Source organism: Geospiza fortis, unplaced genomic scaffold, assembly GCF_000277835.1.
Source record: "Geospiza fortis unplaced genomic scaffold, GeoFor_1.0 scaffold461, whole genome shotgun sequence".
NCBI lineage: Eukaryota > Metazoa > Chordata > Aves > Passeriformes > Thraupidae > Geospiza > Geospiza fortis.
In genome coordinates, this window is record NW_005054463.1 from 1,320,897 (window position 1) to 1,345,075 (window position 24,179).

Genomic DNA, 24,179 nt, shown 5'->3' on the forward strand with positions numbered 1-24,179 from the left:
CCCTAATTTTCTGCCGTTTTTCCTTCCACTTGAGGAAGGTCGGTGTGTGTTTGCCGGAGGGGCTGCCCTGAGGGACGCTCTGAGGGGAAGCCTCGGGAGACTCCCCGCCCTCACACCCCGCTCCTCTCAGCGCCGCTCCCACACGGGCGAGGAGCTTCGCCTGGAGTTACCAGCGTTGAATTACATTAAAGTGAATCGAATTAAACGAAATTCATTTAAATTCAATTAAACCCGGGTCTCTTCCCGCCGCGGCGCGGGCGCCTCTCCTCGCGAGAGGTCGCCCCCGGCAACGCCACGGCCATGGCGGAGGAGGCGAAGGTCTCCGAGGCGGCCTACAGCCTGCAGAGTATCCTTCTTCCTCCCCAGCCTTTCCCCCTCCATCCTCATCCTCCTCCTGCTCCCCTGGGGGTGCCGGTTCCCCGCCTCAGGGCTCCGTCTCCTCAGCGCTCCTCCCGCCTCAGCCGGGCCGGCCCCGCACCTGCTGGGGAGGGGGGATTAATGGGTGGGGCGAGGGCAGCGTTTGAGAGAACGGGGGGAAAGTCAAAAATTCTCCCGGCTTGTTGGTTCTTTTTGTGGGTTGTTGTGCCTGGAGGCTGAAAAGCGGCTGAAGCCTGTCCAGAGAAGGGCGGCGGAGCAGGGGAAGGGGCTGGAGCGCCGGGAGCGGCTGAGGGAGCTGGAAAGGGGCTCAGTGGGGGCCTTGTGGCTCTGCACAGCTCCCTGACAGGAGAGAACAGCCAGGGGGTCGGGCTGTGCCCTCAGGGAACAGGGATGGGACAAGGGGAAAAACGGCCTCAGTCCATGCCAGGGGATGTTTACTTACCAGGAATAATTTCTTCTTTTAACGGGTGGTCAGGGAAGCGGTGGCCACAGCATCCCTGGAAGCGTTAAGCAGCCCTGTGTGGATATGGCACTTGGAGACATGGTTTAGCGGTGAACGTGGTGCTGTGTTAACAGTTTGGTCTCAGAGGTCTTTTTCAACTTAAGCAATTCTATGAATATGTGGGGTTTTGGCCCTGCAGGGGCAGTGGGGTCTTGCCCTCACTGTAAGGTGGTGTTTTCTATCCTGGCTGAAGGTCGGGGTTCCTGAATGCCCCTTGGAAAAGTGGGGGAATTGAATCCTCCAGAGCCTGAGCAGGAGTTACAATCCTGGTGTTAGGAAAATTAATCTACAAACACCAGAGGTTTATGTCTAAAAAGGAGACAGAAGAGTCCTTTCTGGCTTTATTCGAATAAAGGGAGAGGCCATGGGGCATTCCCCTGGGATCTCTCAAATTTTTGGAGGATGCAGCCTCCTTTTTATCTTAATTTCTCGGCTGCATTTCTCTTCTCTCTTTCTCCATTGGCTGAGGTACTGGAGAGGTTCAGGCTCCCTGATATGCCTGATACCGAAGATTTCTCAAAGATTTCTCTCTAATGTATAACCCTCCCTTTTAATTTTTAATTCTTATGGAATTTAGAGGTTTTTCTTCCCCATAGTTTCTTTCATCTTTCAATGTCTAATTTCGTTTATCAGCAAACCTAAAGTTTATTTGTAAAAGCAAATATCTTTTTCCATTCATCAATCAGTGGAATCCTCCCCATTGTTTCTTTTACCTCCCAGTGCTAGTTTTATCTACCAACAGACCCACAGCTTGTTTGTAAAGACAAATCCACTATTCCTCTCACTGGCATGAAAAGCTCTTGTCACCTCTCCTGTGTTAGCTATTGAGCACTAAATGCAAAATACCTGTGGAGGGAATACTGAGGTTGTGATACATAACCTAGAAATATAACTTTGTGTGGCTTTTAGAGCAAAAAACCCCACCCAATTCTTTCCACATTTTAGCAAATTATTTTGGAAGCTTATGGCTTTTAAATGTGTAATTTTTTGGTCACGTGACCCAAATTCTGCTCTTGTCACTAGGCCAGATGAGGTGCACCTGTTCTCTTTTCTAGCTGTGAGCTGCAAATCAAGAAGCTTTACTGCTTTTAGAGGCTAAACAATTATACTTTAGACCCTACCATACCTTAGTTTTTCCTGCCTTGCTGGAATTAAGTTGTAAGCCAATATAAAGACAATTCTAAAAAGTGGAAGAGTGTCTTTTGCAGCTTATGCCTCAATTTCTACCTTAGTGAATCTGCACAGCTGTTTTCAGCGTGGTGTGCTTAAAAAAGCACTGCCTCAGCAGATTTAACACTGTGGAGAAATACAGTCATTTTTAAAATGAATTTCTCTGTTTTATAGTGCACCTAGCTATGATTTTTGGAAGGAAAAAAAAAAGGAGGAAAACACCAGGATTTTTAAGTAATATTTTAGTCTGGGCAAATTGTTTGCAATGACCCATTAGTTTAGACCATAGTGGATCACAAGGACAGTCAAGTCAATAGAAAATTGAGGAAAAAAAATCCCCAGTTTTTGAAAGTTTATTACTTATCAGGGGGTTATGGTGTTCAGCTGTTACCCTTCCAGATGGATACAGTTTAACTGAGTTTTCCTGGTGCTGTGATGCTACAATCTTGACTGCAGATGATACTTTTATCTGTGTTTTGTGCTTTTACATATATACTGTGAAAACTGGCAAAAGGCCTGTTTTTAGGAGAATAATTCAGATTTGGGCAACACAGTCCAAAGCTGGAAAATCGTGTTGGTTTTTTTCTTGTTTTCTGTGTTTGAAGTACTGAATTGCCAGCTTTTCTTTTCTTTCAAGTTAATTTCTGGTTTATTTACATGGGTCACTTGTAGGCTAACTGATTTCCTAGGGAAGCTGTCAACAGCATCTGCTAAAAACATTTCATTATTCTTTCATGGGCTGTGAGGCTAGTGGATGAAAAGATGTTTATTTGGCTTTTATTTTAGACTATTTGCAGTTATATTTAATCAAAAGTTTGACTCTAAAGCGTTTCAAGGAACTGTAGATAATTTCCAAATGCATTTTTGAGTTTTGAAAGTTCCTCATCTTTTTATTGTAACAGTCTTGTGATTATTAAGGCATTTGCATCAGCTCTTTTAAGTGGCCCTGTGGTGTTCAGGGTTTGACCTCAGGTGTTGCTGTTTGAACTCACACATCTGAATTTGCTAAAAATTTGTATTTTCTGAGGGCATGGAGGTATTTCTGCTTAGGAGGCTGTGGAAATTGTAGTGCAAAAAGACCCCTCTCAAAACTGCTGATTGGCTGAGAGCACAACTGAGTTGCTGTTTTATTTTGGAATAGTGCTTGGCTTCTGAGATCTGATGAGTCAATGTTTAATGGTGTTCAAAGCTGCTGCGAAAACTTAAACCTAAATTCTCTCTCTGTGCACAGAACTGGGCTTGCTCACCTTGAGGCTGAAGGAAACCTTGGAAGTTGAAAGTCTTGTGTTGAGAAGAACAAGGGTGGGGATGGTTATAGCAGATTTATGGATGGTTATTTTATGATTTTTTTTTTAAAGTTGGAACTTCTCACATGCACCAGCTGTTCTAGACTTAACCACACCTGCAGAGATTACCATAACAGATGACTCCAAAGATGATTATCAGTATGAAGAGGTAACTTACTAAATTGATAATCTTCTATATATTTTGGTAGAGTGTTCATATTTCATTCTTTTTACTTCATCAGTCACATAGACATCCTGTGAGAAATTACACAAATCTCCTTTTATAAAGTGATGAAAGAGGGCATATCTATTTTTGAAGAGAAGATTCCGTGTTAGTTGAATTGTTGTGTATTAGCTTTATTTGAACAATAAATACATTTTTTAAAGGTATGAGAATTTCTATTTAGATAAAACATCTCTTTAGATATTTCAGCTTATTTATAAAAAATATTTCAGTAATAGGATTTCTATTTACATATGGCAGAATGGTATTTTAATGAGGAGGGGATTATTTTCAGCAGTTGTAATGGGAGTGGGAACAGTTTTATTGTGAAAGAAAGGTGTATAAAATGTGTTGATACCAAACTTTACATAATTTCATTTAGGTTTCAGCAGATGATGATCTCAGTCTTCCCGAAGAGGATGAGGATCTGTCCAAAGCTTTGCAGACTATTGAAGAGCAGGCTGAAGATACCAAAATTATGGTAAGAACTTCCTAAACAATCTTAGAGTCTCTAATTCAGTTGATATTAGTGGCTTGAAATTTACACCCAGATAGTTTATACTAATCATGAAATTTACACACAGATAGTTCATAGTAATCACGAAATTTACACCCAGATAGTTTATACTACTCATGAAATATTTGTGTGGGAAAGATAGTCTCTAATTTTCTTACAAGCTTACAGGAGTAAACATATGCCATAGTGGAAAAGACAACTTATATTTCCTGGGTTTCATCTTTAATTTGTGTTCGTTTTGTGTTCTGTAAACAACCTGACATTTCAAGTACATGTAGCCAAACCTTTAGCTAGATTATTTAAAATATATTAATATTATTGCAGTACTTCAGTATTTTAAAGTTTGTTCTTTATCTAAGCAGATTAAATGAGAATGTGATCCCTGGCACAGGAAAGAAACAAAAGGTTGTACGTGAATACTTTGCTAAAAGAGATTGTTCATATATTGAAAAGAAAGAATGGACTGTTACATTATGTTGAATCAAAATATTAATGAAATTATCAATCATTCCACACCATTAGTTTTGACATTCCTTACATTTACAGTTTGATTTCAAAGCAGTTGTGTAATAGTTTGGAGTTAGACAATGGGATTGTTGTATTGCATTTTTCAAAATAAGATCTACCTGAATTTACTTGTTTTTAACAATCTAATGGAAAAGTGGTTTTCCCTGCTGTGTTTCCAATATCACCACTATCTTGTAGCCTCATCAGAAGGGTACAGCCATATTCTTTGTTTTGCAAAAGTAAATTATTAATAGTGAAAAGATGAAATTAAGTGAATGATACCTAAACTCCAAAATGGAGGGGAAATGTGTGTTTTCTTTAGCAGTTGTGCTTATCAACATATCAGTTTTGTACTTTAGCTCAAACTCTGAGTGGAAACTGACAATAACAGAGTTCTGTGTGTATTAAAACTGAATATGCTTGAAAATGAAGGGAAAGATTGCAGAAGTGTTTGAGATGGCAAATACTTAATGCTAAGGAAGCAGTGGCAATTCTTCATGTGCCTTAGAGATAGCTGAGGTTATGATTGTTTTACTGTGTGAGTTATGTTTAAATAGGAAGTGAAAAAAGAGAGAACATTTTTAACCTATTGATATTTTGACAGTGCTGTATTTAAATAATCTTTTACCTCTTCATTGATTTGTTGAGTGGTAGGAACAGCATGCTAATATCTATCCCAGTTAATCAAACTGAAGAAACTGTTACTTTTCCTTAAAACCAGCAGATAATTTGTGCTTAAACTTAAATTCTCTTTGATTTTAAGCTTATGCTAAGAGTTGTCTGCCTTCTTCCTGCTTGATTTTTTATTTGGAGGCTTCATTTTTTCCATAATTTTGAAACTGAAGTGATGTTTTCAGCCTTTGGACAGAAAGACATGAGTAGAGAAATGTTCTAATACACTTGCTAGTTCCCTGACAGCTTTCATAATGATTTACTGTACATTTTGTGAGGCTCACTGACTTGATGGTTTGATATTAATTCCCTGGAAAAACCAAGTGCTTCTGGTGACCCAAGTTAGAAGCACTGTTTGCTGTGAATTAATATTGACTCAACATCCCAACTCTGAGCTAGGAAGCAAAGTAGAAGGCTGTCCTCTTCACATGATAAGTAATTGGCCTATTTTTTAATAACTTGTAATCTTGGCTAAAATAAATTATGTAATAATCATAACCTGGATGATAGTTTTAAGTGATTGTGTGTATTTACTGCTTAACTTGCTTTTTTCTTGTGTATGTAATCCCATATTAAAGTTCAGTGCTAGGTGCACCTGTCAGTGATCATCCAAAAATATTAAAAATTGGATGTTTTCCAATTGCAGACACTAAAACTATTCAGTTTCTAAGTTGAGTAACATCATTTATCCTTCAGCACATCTCTACTTCTTTTTTTTTTTTTTTGAGATATTGTTAACACAAGCAAAAAATTATTTTTCATGTGTTATTTTTTGCTTTTGTTATTATTTTTTGCTTGTGTTATTTTTCAACACAAGCAAAAAATATTCTGCATATAAAAGAAAATATCCAGCTGATAGGGACTGTAGGAAAAGGATGCAAAACTTCTGGAAGGCCACACAGAAATGAAAGCTGGCTGAAAAACTTTATTCAGAAGTTACAGCTGTTAGACTTTCCTTCCAAGTTTTTTGTCCTCTTAATATCTACAATGATAATGAGAAGTAACATTGACATTCATTAATATTGCGATTTATGTATGCTTGATTTTCAGTTTGTTTGAACATGCTAAAATCTTTGAATTCCCTTTTCATGTTCTTCTTAAATTTAGTAAGTTTTTTGAGAACATCTTACCTTGTTTTCTAGAGGAATTATGAATTTATTTGGTGTTCATATTTCTTCAATGGACAGAAATTCTTGCAAGGACAGAAATTCTTAGAAGTGCTGTGGAAGTTCCTAAGGTTAAGCTCTTAAAAATTAATTTATTTTACTGGTCATATTTACAAACTTTACACCCACATTTTTTTTAATATTTTAATTAACACAAAGAAATACTTAACAGAGAAAATATTTAATTTATTTTGACTCCATGGTCAGGCTCTTTTAATAAGATGGTTTTGTCCATACAACTGCTATAGGATGCCTGTTTGCATTATGTTAATTGATTGTATTTTTCTCATTTCCAAACAAGCAAATATATACAGTAAGATTCTCATTGTGCTCTTCTGTTGGTAGTCAGCCAACAGATTACAATGAAACTGAAGCAAGTGGTTGGCCTGATATCACTCCCAAAGTCTGGGAAAGAGCTGGGAATTCAGTTCTGGTTCCTGAGTTCCTGTTGTGATTCTGTGCCTGTTAGACTGAATTAATTTCTCCCTGTGTTGTTCCCTGCTTGAGCTTTGCTTCCTGCAATGGTGCTCAGTGCTGGGATCTCGCTAATAAATTCTCTTCTGCACGGATGAAGTGAATTCCTATCAAATTTCCATTTATTAAGGGAATCAAGCTGTGTCATTTCTTCCAAAGCCTGGCTTTATAGATGTGTTTGGAAAACTACAAGCAACAATATTACACATTTGCCTTACTTGGAGTAAGGAAAGAAGCAAACCAAGGGATGCAGCTGCATGTCTGCCCATGTACTCTTTGGTTCTTGTATTACCACAATTAGAAAAGAGACCTGCCTGATGTACTGGAGCTCTAATGTAATGAAAATATGCTAAATATTGCATTGCACTTGGCATATTGTACTAGTCATAAGGCAGTGTTACACAGCCTCCATCAGACATGTACAATCTTTTCTGGTTGTATTAGGTAGGTTGCTTGGATTGAAGACAACATTTTCTGTGTTACACAAAATGGCTAAGAGATTTTTCCAGTGTTTTTATTTTATCAAGAGCAATGCCTTTATCTCCAGGTAATTTATGCACTCATGGTGAGAGGGCTGCAACTAAGGGCATGAATAAGCCATAAATGAATGGAGTTATCTGAAATCCCTGGCCTTACAGATTCTTTTATAAATGGTGGAGGAAATGATTTGCAGTCATGGCCTTTAGCATCTCTTGATAAATCTCTCAGTGGGGTTTTCTCAGTTTGGTGGTATTTTTTATAATCTCTCACCAAGATGCATGTGCAGTGCAGTAGCACGTCATGCATTGTGGAGCAGCTCCATTTTGGCACTGTGCCCATGTGGAGTTCCCAAAAGCCAAGACCCTCCTATTTAGGTATGTCAAGTCACTGCAATCCATTGATATCTGAGTGAAATAAGGCCATCCCTTTGGCTGCTGAGTTGTGGCAGTCTCTCTCATGTCATTGCCTTTAAATGCTTTTTGTGGGGGAGTAGTCTCAGACTGGGTCATATTTTCCTTTTTTTCCATACCTCCTTGCATGTTGAATTCTCTCTGAGAGGGAAACACTAAACTGTGTGCTTAGCTTCATTTTGGCACTGTGCCCACGTGGAGTTCCCAAAAGCCAAGACCCTCCTATTTAGGTATGTCAAGTCACTGCAATCCATTTGATATCTGAGTGAAATAAGGCCATCCCTTTGGCTGCTGAGTTGTGGCAGTCTCTCTCATCTTATTGTCTTTAAATGCTTTTTGTGGGGGAGTAGTCTCAGGCTGGGTTGTATTTTCCCTTTTTTTCCATACCTCCTTGCATGCTGAATTCTCCTAGGCTGTGTGCTGAGTGGGGTTGGGTGAAGGGAAGAGAGTTGCATCACATCAGAAAGCTGTGAAAGGTTTTTTTATTCTATTTTTCTCTGTAGCAGGCTGCTCTGCTCTGTGTTGGTTCTGCTTTTGGCAATGTGCTTGCTCCACGAGCTGACCCTGTCTGCAGAGTTGTCTGTCTGTCTGTCTGGGTGGCACTGGGGAGCTGCCCATGAAACCCTGGTGCACCTTCTGCTAACATTTGTAGCAGTGCTCCCTGGCAGCTTCCTGCAGAGCATGCTGAGAGGAAAATCCCCTAATCTTTGTGATTATTCCTAAGGGATCAGGGGATGGAGAGGAGCTTCTGTCTGTCCCTCCATTGCATGCACCATTACAAAAAGCACACAAGCTATTCTGCTGGCACCTTGGACAGCTACATTCTTCATTAGATAAGGACTGACTTTTACTCTGGTCAGTGACAAAAGATCATCCATCAGATTTAATATTTTCAAGGCTCTGCCAGATGATGTCAGGTTTGGAATACCTGCTTAAATAAGGGGGGGGGTTGAGTTATTTCTTTATAACCTTTCACAAACCTTGCCATTAGAAGGATCACTGATTACAGTTCTGATCTGTAAAGACAAGGAGAACATTCAGTTGTACTCCAGTAAATCTGTGACTTTAGATGACTTCAGAAATAGAAAGTATGATCATGACACTTCTCTTTTAAGTTTAACAGTTATCAAAATTTAATTTCAGGAATTTCTGTCGGTTCTGAATTCTGAGAGATTGATATCAGACCTACCTCAATCAATGGATGACTTCTTCTGCAATTTCCTGGTCAGATTGGGAATGTCTAGAACCCTTGACTGCTTCCAGACTGAATGGTAAAATAATTTAAGTGTCCACGTGGCTTTAGGAATTAGATGGTCAGGATTCAAATATTTTTGGTATTTGAGGACATTTTTTCAGAAAACTCTCCTGAGTGCAAGGCATTCTTCAATATGTAGTGTTTTAACAAACAAATGTATTCCTGGTGAGAATGGAGAACCCTGGGTTAAGTAGAATAATCATAATATTTATTAATTGGTAATTTTTGGTACATCAATTAACAAATTTGAATGTTTTTTATTTATTCAGGTTTAGTATAAACAGTAATCAGAAGAATAATAAACTCTCAAGCTGTTGCTATTTTCTTGTTCCAAGCTTTTGTAGATTGCAGGGATTTTGTCCATACTTTATACACAAGTTTGAAGATGCAACTTTGTTTAAATACACCACTCTTTTCATACATCCTGCAGGATGTATATTTTTTTAACTGTTGATTAAAAATTACATGTTAGGAATGCTGCAAAGCTTTGGAGGAGGGCTCAATTACTTTGGAGCAGAAGATTACATGAAGTTACAGACTTGCTTTGAACCAGCAGGTTATGTTGGAGAAATTCTGGAAACACCTCTCTTTGATTAACCTTGTTCTCAGTTTCAATCATGAGAAGTTCAGAGGTTTTTTTTTAGTAAAGTCTCTTGAAATGATGTAATTTGAAAACTAGAAAAAATTCGAAACATCTTATTTTTTCATACAAAAGCATTGATCCTTTTAAATTTTCTTAGAAATATTCTCAGGTGTGGAATCTGTGCTCTGGAATTTGCAAGGCTCTGGTCTTACTCATCAGTCAGGCATTGCCTTTGGAATTAATAATGATCTGCTTTTTGATAGCATAAAGATGGACTTAAATGATTCCTTGGAGAAGGAACATGATACTCCTGTTTTCTTTCTCAACAAAAGAACTGATATGAGTATGATATCAAGTTTGAAGTCTAATAGTTTTTATGCTAAAAGATAATTAATACTAGGCAGATAGAAATAGTGACCTTTTTATAAAGCTTACAGCTTTCTTTGAAGCACTTAGAGTCTGAATTTATATCAATGGCAAAATTCAAATAGCTTTTTAACAGAAAGGGCCTGTTAAATCCTGCACTATCTTGTAAATTCTTAGCTGTACATATATTTTTCTCTGTAAGTAATACTTTTAATTTCAGTGGCTTTACAAATGAGCTCAGCATGTCAGTTTCTAATCTTACTGTATAGAGACTTGCTGCATTAATACCTTATTTCAAAATGTTTCATGTTGGTTTGAAATGGATAATTTACAATATTAATGAAAGTGAGAGCAGATTAGTGTACTCGGGTTCCTCATTATGTATTGGGACGACACTCTTGCTCTCATGCTGTGGTGATCAAGTACTAATGGAATTTAAAATGAGAAATTAATTAACGTAGAGAAAATTTATCAAAAGGCTGTCTTTGAAATTATTGTCTGTCTGAGATCTAAAGGTCACTTAAATTGGACCAAATTGTCTGTGTTTATTTTGGAGTTTGGGAAAACAGCATTACTCTACCCAGCCATATAAAATGCCATGATTTGATTATGGTTTATTTTATGCCAAAATTCTTATTTTTCAATGAAGTAATGAATTATTTTATAACTGTTGTAGTGATATTTTTTAATTATGGAGGCTGTTTTGCACATAAGCTTTTTGTTCCCATTATATTTAAGGAACTTTACAGTTAAATTTTTTTTTAATATCTAATTTTCCATTAAATTTTCCATTCATTTGTTATATAAGACTTAATAGGACTTGTGTTGTTTATTGAAGATACTGGATTGACAGCTTTTAAGTATGAAGTGCAGAGGCTGATCAGCTGTGAATTCCTGCATCTGTCAGTCTCTCCCTCCTAATCCTGAGAGCCCAGGTCATCCTGAGCTATCAGTTTATTGCAGAGCCTCTGTGCAGCTTGATTCCTTTGAAATCCAGTTTCTGGGAGTTATAATGTAAAGTATGTAGTAATAATGTATTATTTACAGTCAGTCTGCGCTGAGCTTTGATGGCAAAATCACAGTTAACCATCTGTTCCTCAGGTTTCCAGATTCTTGGTTAATTTTTAATAGTGATTTAAGAATTATAACTCAGTGGTTCTGAAAAGCTTAGTAAAATACCTGTGTGTGCATGGAACTAATTTAATTTCCATGTGCAATGAAAGAAGTGAGAAGAGCAGCTGTTTGGCAGTCAGCTCAGTATGGAGGAGGTCTGTGAGATTTACAGGACCAGGCTGATGAAAAATAATGAGATTTCTCAGTGCTATTTGGTGGGTGGTTTTCCATTTCTGCTACATGCACAAAAACATTCACTTTCAGTCCTGTTCTTACAGTGAATTTATTGGTATTAATTGTGTTTCATGGAAATTGTCTGTCAGAATTTTTAGCTCTGCTGGAGTTGAGGTGCATCAATGATCCATGTTTGATGAGTCTTTGTGCTTGGTAGTTTTCATGAAGTGTAGTTAGGGCATTCAGTGGAAAAATACTTCCAGCAAGTGAAGGAGTACAACTCTAGGTAGAGTTGTGAATTTCTGCCATGAGGCTGCCCTTATCTGCAATATTTCTGATAGGAATTGTACCTGTGCATCTGTCACTGTTTGAAGGCAAGAAAAAAAACCCAAGCTTCTTTCTTAATCTTAAAGCTTGTCCCTACATTAATTTACTTAAGAAAATAAAGTGATGATAGAATGAATTTTACTGTGGACATATTCAGATGAATTTTTCAAAAACTTTTCATCTACTGGTGGTGAATGTGACAGCTTAATTCAGAGGGATGCACATTCCAAGAAGTATCCTCAGAATGCAAATATGTAGCTGACTGTAGGAAGTCATTTGGACAGAGATAATAACATTTGCTTTAATTTTTTTGGAGGATGTTAAATAAAGATTGCTTTTTTTTAGAAATATAACTAACTTAAATCAGATAAACACCATAACCCCACAAGCACCTTCCCTGCTAGGAAGATCTTCTGGCTGGGAGATCACTAGAAGGAGCAACATGAACATTATTTGCCTTTTCAGGTGAAAAATGTCTTGAATCTGTGCATTTTTTTTAGTTCCAAGTAATAAGGAAGTATGAAAAGAACAGAAGTAAATAGAAATAAAAATCATACTGAATACTATCTTCTACACCTGGATATAAGCAGCAGCTCTGAAATCTGAAGACAGTTATCACCAATATAATTCAGCAATAATCATGCTGCTGAAACAAAAAGTGTTTCTAAATGCTTTAAGTTGGTAAATATTGCTGTGATTCTAGTTTAGGTAAGTGGTAGCACGAGAAGGAAAACATGAGTGAAGTGAGGAAATGGAAACATGCAATAAAATAAATGAAATAAATCTGTTTCTTTTCTACCAGGTACGAGTTGATAGAGAGAGGTGAGTTAACAGCTGATGAGGCTGGGCTGGTTCCAGATGTGTACACTCGCAACGAGCAGCTCGAGACTGAGAATCTGAGCCTGAAGAAAGATCTGGAAAACTACAGACAAACTGTCAAGTATGTTATTTGATTTGATTGAAACTTTTATAGATGGTAGTAGATAGCCAAGTAAAGTAAACACAAGTACTTAGTGAAAAGTAGTAAGTTCCTGTTTGTTATGCTGGCTACACAGACTTTTGCTTCTAGGTGACATTTATAATTAAAGTTCAAGTTTTTCTGAGTTCTGTTGGAAATGTAAATCTTAATTTCTTTTATTTGTATTTACTAGGCCAAAAATAATTTTCAGTATCCAGTAATCATAACAAATTACTACAGAGGATCATGAGAGCCTAATAGGTAGAACTAAAAAATAAATTGTTATGTGCATTTTGTATTACAGTACTATAAATTACAGCTACCACAAACCTTCAGCATAGGGAAAAAAAATCACTATACATTTATTCTTCATTTTTTTAATTACAAAAAATCTATCACTCTGGGCCTAGTGGTAATGGTGTGTCAGTGTAAATTACCATCATTGATTATACCGGTGTGTACATTGTAATAGTTTATTCTACAAGTCTGCAGTACTTCAGTCAAGAGAATTAAAATACTTAGCCTAATAAATGGAGAGATGTAGTAATGAGCCCTGTGCCACATGGCCTTTTCTGGGGAATGGTGTGTTTGCACTTGTGTGTGTTCATTGAAGATGTACTCTGAGGCCTAATGATGCACTCACTTCAGATTTGCCAGTGTGTGGTTTCAAAACCTGGAACTGTAAAGTTTAATTCCATCTCTTTGATTTTCCTCAGGATTGCTCAAGTTGCTAATTTTCATTTAGGTTGTTCCTTTCTATGAAAAAGACCAAAATTATTCAGATGTTAAATAATCATTGCTGCTGATAATGGTAATTAAATTATTTTCTGATTGTAATGATTTATTACATTTTAAATTAATGAATTAATTGGCCACAGTCAAGTAGTTTAATAAACAGTGGCAACAAGCAAGTCAGATATGTGTAGTCTAAATATAATAATGCATGAGAAGACAGACCATAGAGAAAACATTTCCTTTTTTAATCTGAACCTTCTTTGGATGATGGGTACTCAAAGATTGTGTCTCATATGAGTGGGGGAGAGTAAGAAGCAGTCATGCAGAGTAAAAGAAGGAAGGACAAAACATGGCCCTCATGAAACTTATCCTTGACAGTAGTAAATTCAATGAGCTTTATTTTCTTTTTTTTCCCCACCTTTTTTCTCTCTTCCTCCCCCTCTTCACCCCTCCTATGTAGCAGAATGTGCTGTAACAAAATAACCTGAGTGGATTATGACATGATAAGAGTTTTCCTGGGTTTGTTGTATAGCTACATGATTATTTAACAGTATAAAGTTCAAACTCATTTCACCACGATCTGAATGAACTGGTTTTTTTTCCCCATAAGAATATCTTGCTACTCCATGGGGTGCCAGAAAAGTTTTTACAGCAGCTGTCTGGTTAAAGGCTTAAAGATGACATGATAATGTGCAACCAGGAGCAAGCAGGAGAGGGAATGAGTGCTGGTATATTGGGTTGCTCCAGGCTCTCTGTTAGATAAAATCCCAACACTCAAGTTCAATCCACAAACTGAAACTAGGCCTGGCTTTTTCACATTCTGGTGTTTGCTGGAACCTAAAATAGCAACACTCTGGTGGCAAACAAATGGGTCACATCACTGGTTTGGTGTTGCAGAGAGGGCTCTGAGATTCAGGGCAGTTCTGTGAGACGCAGATTCTGTGTGAGCACAGCTGTTCACTGGTGTTTCCTGTTACACCCTGCAGGTATTCTGCATGTGCCTTGTGAAAACATTGCTGAAACCAGACCCCCCCTTTATCCACTTGCAGGGAGAGCTTTATTTCCATAGTCTGTCAGCTGTTACTGGAATGCAGTATAGGCAGGTTGTCCTGCATTGTCATTTCCAAACCAAGACACAGGTGTAAAACTTGTTTTGTGCCAACAGTACTCTGTCACTACTTCCCTTTCCAGCCTTTTCATTTCAAATAGCTTTCAAAGATCTCACTGATACTGATGTTAAAAGTTCAGCATTTGTGACATTCATTTCATATACATTGTTTTGAATAATCGATGAATTTAACCAGTACTGCTTCTGAAATAATTGAAATGTGTGAAATTGAGCATTTTTGCTGTACTGGACTAGAGTGTTCTTTTAGGCCTTTTGGATAAACCCTGGCCATAATACTCTACACCAAATCCATTTAGTGTAGTGGTGCTAACAGCATTTTTTTCTTGTAACTTGAAGTAGCTTGAATCACAGCCTTTGCTATGCTAAAGTAAATATTCCAGCAGGAGCCAAAATTACCTGGAGGACAGTGTGAGTTTTCAGGTTTTCAGAGAGAATGAAGTAAATATTCCAGCTGGAGCCAAAATTACCTGGAGGACAACGTGGGTTTTCAGATTTTCAGAGAGAATGACTCAGAAAGCAGAATGCCTGACAGCACAGGAGAAATGCTGATTTGACTGGTTAGAAACCAAGGATTTGTGAGCAAGGAAAGTCCTATATTTTACTCTGTGGATTACTCAGAAAACACTGATTGAGAGCAGCAGTGCTGTGAAATGTATTTGAGGAAAGCTTTTAATTACATTTGGTATTTTTGAGCTTGGTACTCTTGACGGCCATCTTGCAGAAAAGAGATGTTATTTGGGACTTAGGCAGTATGGGGGCCCAGGATAAATGACTGTAAACCAATTACCTCCTGCTTTAATGTTGTTTAGCAATTGGTGGAAGACATTTAGTGTCTAGAAGCTAACTGTAATTGTATTTTGGGTATTTTAATACAGTATTTACATGATTGCTTGCAAGCAGGGGGGCAAATTGAGTAGATTGCAGGCTGTTGGTTAGATTTCACTGTGGTGTTTCATTATTTAAAGAGAAAATTACAGTTAGCTTCATTTCCTCTCTATGGTGAGCATGTATTTTTTATAGCTTGTGCAATGTCTGAAGGCATCTTGATATCTCTGCAAACATTAAAAGAAATAAATATCAGCATAATACTTTTACTCCAAAACTAGTATAGTTATTACCTTAAGGTTTAGATACACTTCTAATCTTTATTTAAAATTATTTCTAAAAATGACCATTCTGTGGTGACAGGAAGCAAAACTAAATTTACATTGGTTTGCCATGTGACATTAGTTAAAGGGTACCTCAAATGTGCTCTCTTTCTTTTATCTTGATTTGCTAAGGGGTGTTGTTATCTGCTGAATGCTTCCCTAATGGAAGCATGGGCTTTCCTCCCAATATGCAGGAAAAATTTGTAAATAACACTGAAAATTGTTAACTGTTAAAAATGAGACTAGTTAATTCTAATTCATCAGGTGGTTTCTGGTCACTTAATATTCTGGTAACATTTTTCTGAACTGAAAATAGATTGCAATTTCATAGCCATGTTAAATTCTGCCTGATGATATAAAATCTTTTGAATACCAGATATTTTTGTGTTCTCCTATGACTAGCCCCTGTCTGTTACCTGTTTATTTAAACATGTGCAGTCAGACAAATGTTGTGTCAGGATAAGGTTGTGTTGGTCATGGGGACTGTGAACTTTGATATTTAAAAGCTCTTTAAATGTTTAGGAATTTCTTATGTAGATGGAATGAAAGTTGTATCAAGCTTTTGCCTGAGGTATGTGATTGAGTTCACAGTTAGGAAGTGTAAACATTTGCAGGTACCTTTCTTTCCTTTTTGTAAGCATGCTCACAAATACACACCCAGCTTACAGCCAAAGTAATGGTCAAAATATAAAGTAATCCTAAATATAAAGTCATATTTATTATTTTGGTTAGTGACATAGGCAACAAAATTCTCAGTTCAGCTCCTGTTTCTGTACCAAAATCTAACTATTCTTGCATATATTTTTCCACTTACACCGTGGAAAAAAAAAACCTGTGCATACTTTTTGTGTTGTGCACCATATTTAAATGTGGTGGTGTTCACAGGGGTCATAGGATGAGGGAAGAGATGAGAATGTTGACTCCATGTTTCAGAAGGCTTGATTTATTATTTTATGATATATATTATATTAAAACTATACGAAAAGAATAGAAGAAAGGATTTCATCAGAAGGTTAGCTAAGAATAGAAAAGGAGTGATAACAAAGGCTTGTGACTGACTGAGACAGTCCGAGACAGCTGGACTGTGATTGGCCATTCATTAGAAACAACCACATGAGACTAATCAAAGATGCACCTGTTGCATTCCACAGCAGCAGATAATCATTGGTTACATTTTGTTTCTGAGGCCTCTCAGCTTCTCAGGAAAAAAAGTCCTAAGGAAAGGATTTTTCATAAAACATGTCTGTGACATTTAAATGCACCTGTTTAATTACATGGTGCATTTAAATATGGTGCATAACATATGCAATATGGTGCATCTTTGCTGCTAAGTGCCATGTAAACTAGATAGAGTGAAAGCCTGAAAGTATTTGTTTCCTAAGACTGTCTTTATTTCAATTAAAATTTTAGGGCTACAACTTGCAGCATCTTGGGGAATGTAGTCCCATCTAAATTCAGTGGAATCAGGGCTCCTAACTCGCCTCTGAAAATCCCTGCTTGGCTTTGTTGCACCCTGTCCTCTTTTGCTATTTTAACAGAAGCACTTGCTTGAGAGAAGTTTAAATGGAGAGACCTGCAGACTTTGACATATATCTTCCCTATAAAAATGGATATTGGCTTTTCTATGGCTGTAGCAACACCTTTTATGCTCAGAACGAGCCATCTGCTCAGCTCTGAAGGGGCAGGGTTTGCATTCAAGGTCTGAAAGGCAAGTCAGATTTTGAGGGTGGTGTCGTGAGGGAGCTGTTTCCCAGAACTGTCCTGAGACCACTGATTCGTTTACCTCTCAAATGTTGGTAGAAGCCTGAGCAGAATCATCAATGTGGGCTGGAGTTGCTGTGTTTGCCAGCTCGAGGTGTGTGTGCACACAGCAGGATGTGTGTGCCCTCCAGTGCCAGGGCAGCTTTCACCCAGAGCTGCTGCCATGAATTTGCTGGAAAGGAAGGAAATAGGAAATATGGTCACTTAACTTGGCAGGTTGAAGGGAAGATTTGCTGAAAACAGAAAGAATGTACACGTCAAAGGAGAAGAGGAAGAAGAGACTTTGTATTTCACCACACAGTTGTATTGATCTCTGAAATAGAAATACTTTTAAAACCCAACATCTGAGCAGTGCAGTTTCCATACAGCTAGAGGTTTGAAAGACTTTCATGTGTCAAATTTGGCTATGGTGTAACTTGTTATTTTCTTTATTACTCTATAGTTGAAAAAATATAGCAATACTTCCCTATGCAGGTGATTATAAATGTCCTGGAGGTTACAGACTGGGGTGTCTGTGGTTCTGGCTTTGAGTTCTGGGCTGGCTGTGTGAGACAAAGGCCCAAAGCTTATTTACTCCTTGCAGTCAGTCGTCTAGAGGCAGAGTGGGGAAATATGGAAATATCAAAGAGGAATATCAGGAAAAAGATCCAGTAAGTTTATGGTTACTCAGGGTAACTATGGGCTCTCCTTCAGCCTGTGCTACAAGCACCAATTCACACAGAAACGTACATGTGTCACTGTGGTACTTTGTATAGGTAACACGCAGAGTGCTTGCATATACAGCAAATATCAATTATTTGTATTAGTAAGACATTTATAGTTTAAATTGTTAAATATAATGCACTGGCAGTTATGAATCTTTGCCCTGGACCTCTGATTTTGGCATACTCAGTTTTCATTTTGGTTTCACCTAATTCTTCAGCTCCGCTTGCAGAGGAAATGAGCTTTATTTCTGCAAGAAGCAAATATCTAATTTCAGTGCAAGTTAATTTCAAGCTTCCTTTGCAATTAAATAATTCATCTACTAATCTTTCCTGCCAAACCCATATCAGTAAAGGCAAGGAGAAAACGTACTAAATATATGCAGAGTATTTTCTTTTGAAGTTTATGGAGCAGAGCATCTCAGGGTGTCCCATGGCTGTGTGTAGAAGGTGCTCAGAGAATAACAGGTTATCAGTATATTTACAATTAATTTTAAAACAGAGTCCTTTTGCTGCCTGCTCTCACATCCAGGGAACACCTGGGGACAGGTTACAAACATGAATGAAGACAGCCTAAAACATTTTTGGTCTAACTTTTTCCAGAAGGCTCTCCAAATTAATCTGCAAGGCAACAACAAAAATGTGATGTAAATATTTTTTTAAATCAGTATTTTGGTCTATTATCAGTATTATCAATACACTTTTATGTAGAATTTTAAACAAGAGGATTGTTTTTTGTACCTCCACAAGACTCTTTTTGCTCAACATAAAGTTGCCGTCAGCTCTGAGATTTATAATGCCAGAATCCTTATGGATTCTGTGTGAAGGATCTGTGGGAAATGGAAGAGTACTTGTAGGGAGAATTGTAAGGGGGCACAGTATTCCCCAATGAGTTTCAGCTGGGGCCAATTAAGAACAAGTGGCATATACACCTGTAAGCAATTAAGAACAAGGAGCATAAAAGTGTGGAGTCAGCCAAAGAGTCAGAGTAAGAGCCAGACAAAGATTGTAAGAAGAGCTGCATGGCTGTTGTGAAGACTGCGGGAACCAGAAGAAGACTGCAAGAAGAGCCCGGAGAAGGCTGCCCAGGAGAAGGCTGCTGCAAAGACCAGGAACCCCAGTAGAAAAGAGAAGGGATCCCAAGACCCCAGGAGAGAAAGACCAGAAGAAGACCCTGGAGGAGATGGACTCTGTTGTTATCAGAAGACCTTGGAGAAGGTGGTGAGTTCCCCTGGAGGGGATGGACTCTGTTGTTATCAGAAGACCTTGGAGACGGTAGAGAGTTCCCCTGGAGGGGATGGACTCTGTTGTTGTCAGAAGAAGATGGACCCAAGGAGGGTAGACCCCAGGAGAAGGTTGAGAAGCTTTGGATGTGCCAGGGCTCTGTGGCAGTCTGGCAGCAATATCCTTCATTGGATCGCTGCTGGATTAGCTGCAGATGCTCCTGGCTGGATGCTTTGGGAAAAGCCCCTGGAGGGGATGGACTCTGTAGTTGTAATGTTTACTGTAATGTATTAGTGTTTGTTGTAAGGATTACTGTAATGTATTAGTGTTTACGGCTACAAGAGGGGGGGAGGCGGCGTTGGTGAAGCAGAGAGTGGCAGGTGGAAGCCACAATGAGGTCTAGACCTGATTATCTCAATCAAGACACCTGGGAGTAGGTGAGCCACCAACAAGTAATAATTATGGGATATTTGAGGGATTTGGTTTGGGTCATTTGAGGTATTTACTTTGAGTTATGACCACCTCGACTAGAAGAGATGGATGTTGTTAGTAAGGTAACTGTTATAATGTATAAGTTGTAATGTATTGTTGTGTAATAGATGTATAAGTATTGTTGTTTAATGTATTGCTGTATATTTATGAGAATTGTTGTAAACGTGTTTAATACAACAAGTACCCATGGATTTGAGCCTCAGCTGGCAGCAAAAAGACCTCAAAAATACCTATTCTCCAGCACAAATTGTAGTACCAAGATCTGAAAATTAATTCTATATGTAGTCAGCATACCTTGATGCACTTCAGAGGAGGAGACTAACAGTGCTGCCTGGCATTTTCTGTTTTTACACACAGTAAAGTAGAAGAGGCTCTCCTAAAAATGGAGAAAGAACGAGACTTCCATCGAATGCATCATAAGCGAGTGCTCCAGGAGAAAAACAGGCTGGTTTGTGACTTGAAAAGGTACAAAATCATTTCAGTTAGCATTAAATATAAGGTTTTGAATTGTTGCCTGATAATGAGATAACACTGAGGAATCTGAGGTGAGTCTAGCTGCATTTTGGTATGGTCTGGTAAACAGCAGCTCCATGGGACCATTGTGCCACACAGATCAAATTATTTCCAATTATTTATTTTTGGTGGATTTTCTCTGATGTAATATGCATTAATGAATACATAGTATTTGTAATAGTTGGGAAAAAAATTAGGTTGTTTTTTTTCTTTACCCAGTTCTTTTGCCATCAATAGGTGGTGATTTCTGGTTTTGCCCATTTTAAGGGTAACTGGTATCACACCAAGTTCAGAACCTTTGCATTCCTGACTCTCATAGTTGGCATTTTCTGTCATCTTGAACTTTGAGTAAGAAACTTGCTATGTTGCTTGGGTTGCAAATAAGCCCAAACTAATCCATTGCTACTGAGTTATAGGGATTAAATTTCTAAACAGGAGCTGAATTAGAGTCCTTTCTTTGCACGTGTTTTAAAGTAACACTGGGGAGAGGCTTACATCTGCAGCTCCAGTCAGTTCCCTGAGTTTTACTGGTATTGTTATCCATCAGTGCATGTAAATAGCAGCTCTGTTTTCTACATCCCCACCCTTGGACTGCATGCATGCTGATGCAAGGGAGCACTCTGAACTGATTTCTCCTCTGTGACTCAGCATTTTGCAGGATGCAGTGGTTCTGGAGCTGGTGGTGTCACGTATTTTTGTCTGAATCTTAGTTTGTCTGAAGAATTAAAGCGCATAAATATTCACAGTGTAGTGTGTAGTGAAGAAAGAATCAGAATTATATTATGACTGGGTTGTCCAGATGAGGATTTTATTTGGTAGTCAGATAACACCTGTAGTTCTCTTTTCTTCCAGTGAAATACAATCCATCTGTAAGAAAACAAATTAGCCAAAATTAATGTGCAGTGGGTGTATGAAGGATTAACAAAAGGACAAAATTGGATAGGTTGTTTTAAGATGTGACCAAACAAGCTGTGAATCCTCTTATTCATTCATCTAACTTTTTTTTCTCTCCTTTGTTGTGGTATTGCAGTTGGTTAGTTACATACTAAACAGCTTTGCTGTCTCCTCTGTGTTGACCTTTTGGTAATTTTACTCATTTGTTTGGGGAGGGGAAAAGTTATGCAGATATAAATCTCTGATTTAACTCATCTGTGAGGAATAATTTTTCTTCCTCTTGCTCACAGGCTGAAGACACATTATGCATCCTATGAACCAATGCTGAAGCACATGTCAGAAAAATACCAGAATTCACTGACACAGAAAATGTTAACCAGTTTGGAGAGAGACAAAGCAATGGGGCAGGTAAAAATGCAGTGAATACCACTTGCACAGCCATAAAGATCTTCTGGTTTTTCCTTTGGTAAATACACAGGATATTTCTGGTAAAGCTTATGCAGTATTCTGAAGCAGGGTATTTTGTGAGTTTCATGATTTGGTGAAATATTAGCAGTGAAAGTATGTGAAACATGGTGCCACAGAGTCATAGATGTCTGTGTGTGCTTGCTCAGTGCAGCTCTGCATGAGCCAGCAAGTGTGATATTCATACACATTCCCATGCTTCCATCCATGCCTTTGGAAGTAGCTTATTTTAACTTCCTTTATTATTGTTAATTATGTTATTACTTTCCTAAATATACCCAGGAGTGACCTGCTAGTTTAGAAAAAAATACATGAAGAGATCAGAGACATTTTTTCTGTCTTGAGTGGAATATTTAAACATTATTTTTTCTTCTCCAATCTTACCTGATGTATACAAGATATTCTGCCCCTTTGACAGGAAGCAGTATGAGCACAGGTAGGAGGGATGACAGACAGAAAATTACCAAATTACCTTGCATGTATTTAAGGAAAGAAGTAGGGAAAAAAGAAGAAAAAACCCTACCCAAATTACATTTTATATAGATATATTTTAGACAATTGTATTCCTGCAATTGTTTGAGCAGTAGCATCAATTATATGTGTGTAAAGTGAAATAAATTTACCATGCTCACAGCTTCTTTTGATAGTCTTCATCTCTCATTTCCTCCTTTCCTCTGCCTGCAGTTTTTCTCTGGTCACCTCAGGGCTTGCTTATAAAACAATGAGGATTAGATGTTTGAAATTTCAATAAGGAAAAGAAAATGCCCTATAGAAAAAGGAAGTTTATGCCCATATGGAGTTCTGCTGAATCAGGAGTACAAAATATGGAACATTTCCAATGCTATGAAATTTCAGGGGCGCATATATACATATTAATACACATATATATATACATACACATATATATGCACATGTATACACATATACACACATTTATCTATAAAAATATAAATAACAATAAATACATGTAGATATATATTTTAAAAAATAATGTGTAGGACCTCTGCAGTTATGAATTGTATTCATTCCAGAGCAATGAGTTTTTTGTAATGCATATCACCATATTTTGTGACATTTTGTTGCGATGAAGCTGTAAGTCCTATTGTGGTATTAAATTTGAGCTCAGTGCAGTGACAGCAATTCTAAAAGTTGCTGGTGTAGTCAGAACCCTGGTATTCTGTATGTCTGCATTGTTTTAATAGAGTTGTAAAAGTGTTTTGACAGATTCTGGGTGGCTTATGTTCTGTTGCATTGTTGCTCTAGGTCTTTCCAAATCTTGAATTAGGAGTTATGTTCATAACTTAGAGACAACGATCAAAATTTAAAAATTGTAGATGGAATTAATGAAGTACACCAGCGTGAATTCTGTGTGTTGTGAACAGACACTTCAAAAGTAATGTTTTCACATTTCTTCCTCTTGTTCTTATCTCTTTTTAAAATTAGGTTACAGGTTTGCAGGCTGCGTTAGACAGTTTAGAGTCCGGATATGCTAAGTACATCTCTGAGACAAAAGGTAAAATATTCCCATCACCAAGCTCAGACTGGTTATTTTTGGTTTTTTGGTTTTTTTTTTTTTTTTTTTTTTTTTTTGTTGATATGATGCATCTCAAAATATGGTGTAACAGTAAATCAAAAATTCTTGCACTATGTTTTATCAGCTGACGTGGTGTTTGAGCAGCAGTTTTATCATTTGAATATTTTATTCTGAACTGTATGCACTAAGGAGAGTGAGACTGCTGAAGGCAATATGAGTAACTTGGAAGGACTTTGTCATAGAAATCTATTTTGTGACTGATTTTGTTACTGTATCTGCTGATATTCCCTTTTTTGTGTGTGTGCATGTGCTCTTTCCCAGCTCACCCTTCAGAAAGCATACACTGTGGTCTGGAAACATTTTGAAAATGCTGGTATTATGAAATCCAGACTCTCATTTTTACAGAAGGTTGCTAAGATGATAGAATACCTGTTGGAATAGTATCTGTATGATACCACACTACTTCCCTGTGTAATTTTTACATTATTTTTTCCAACTCCATCAGGAAAACCCTAGCACCTCTGCTTTCCTAAGTAAATGAAGCTCATGCTATCACATTCTCTTACAGCATTAATCCTACTAATAATTTTGAACCTATTTTTCAATTGCAGCTACATTGGTTGTAAGATAAGTTTCAAAGAAACCAGGTTGCCTGAATTCTCCTGAAAATAAGTGGGATGGTGCCAAAGGGAAGTGGTGAGCTCTGTCCTCTGGCAACAGAGTATTCACATGTGAAGGGGATTTGGCACCTGCCTTAGTCATGAGCAGAACTCCCATCACAGAGAACTGTTTACTTGAAATTAGAGAACCCTACAAATACTATACAGCTTCCAGCTGAAAAATATGTTCTAATTATGGCAACTTCAGAATCTGTTTGTTTTGGGGTTTTTTTGTTGTTTTGGTTTTTTTTTTCCCCTTGTATGTTAAAGCCTAAACCTCCTTTGGCACTTGTGATACACCCCAGGTGAAAAGCCATTGAGTCACCCCAGCTTTTGACAATCAAGCTTCATTAGTTCCCATGT

At 37.8% G+C, this 24,179-nt stretch overlaps 1 protein-coding gene across 1 annotated transcript in view; it reads left to right on the top strand.

The window, feature by feature from the left end:
• Positions 1 to 284: 284 nt before the first annotated feature.
• Positions 285 to 24,179, top strand: part of LOC102045200 (sperm-associated antigen 16 protein-like) — a gene marked incomplete at its 3' end in the record, with an annotated part of 54,056 nt that continues 30,161 nt past the window's right edge. Inside the window, exons 1-8 of the mRNA XM_014309891.2 lie at positions 285 to 346; positions 3,459 to 3,505; positions 3,942 to 4,040; positions 8,929 to 9,056; positions 12,406 to 12,543; positions 20,109 to 20,216; positions 21,449 to 21,566; positions 23,067 to 23,136. Of these exons, the coding sequence (XP_014165366.2) occupies positions 301 to 346; positions 3,459 to 3,505; positions 3,942 to 4,040; positions 8,929 to 9,056; positions 12,406 to 12,543; positions 20,109 to 20,216; positions 21,449 to 21,566; positions 23,067 to 23,136 (754 nt within the window). The remainder of the gene's footprint in view (positions 347 to 3,458; positions 3,506 to 3,941; positions 4,041 to 8,928; positions 9,057 to 12,405; positions 12,544 to 20,108; positions 20,217 to 21,448; positions 21,567 to 23,066; positions 23,137 to 24,179) is intronic.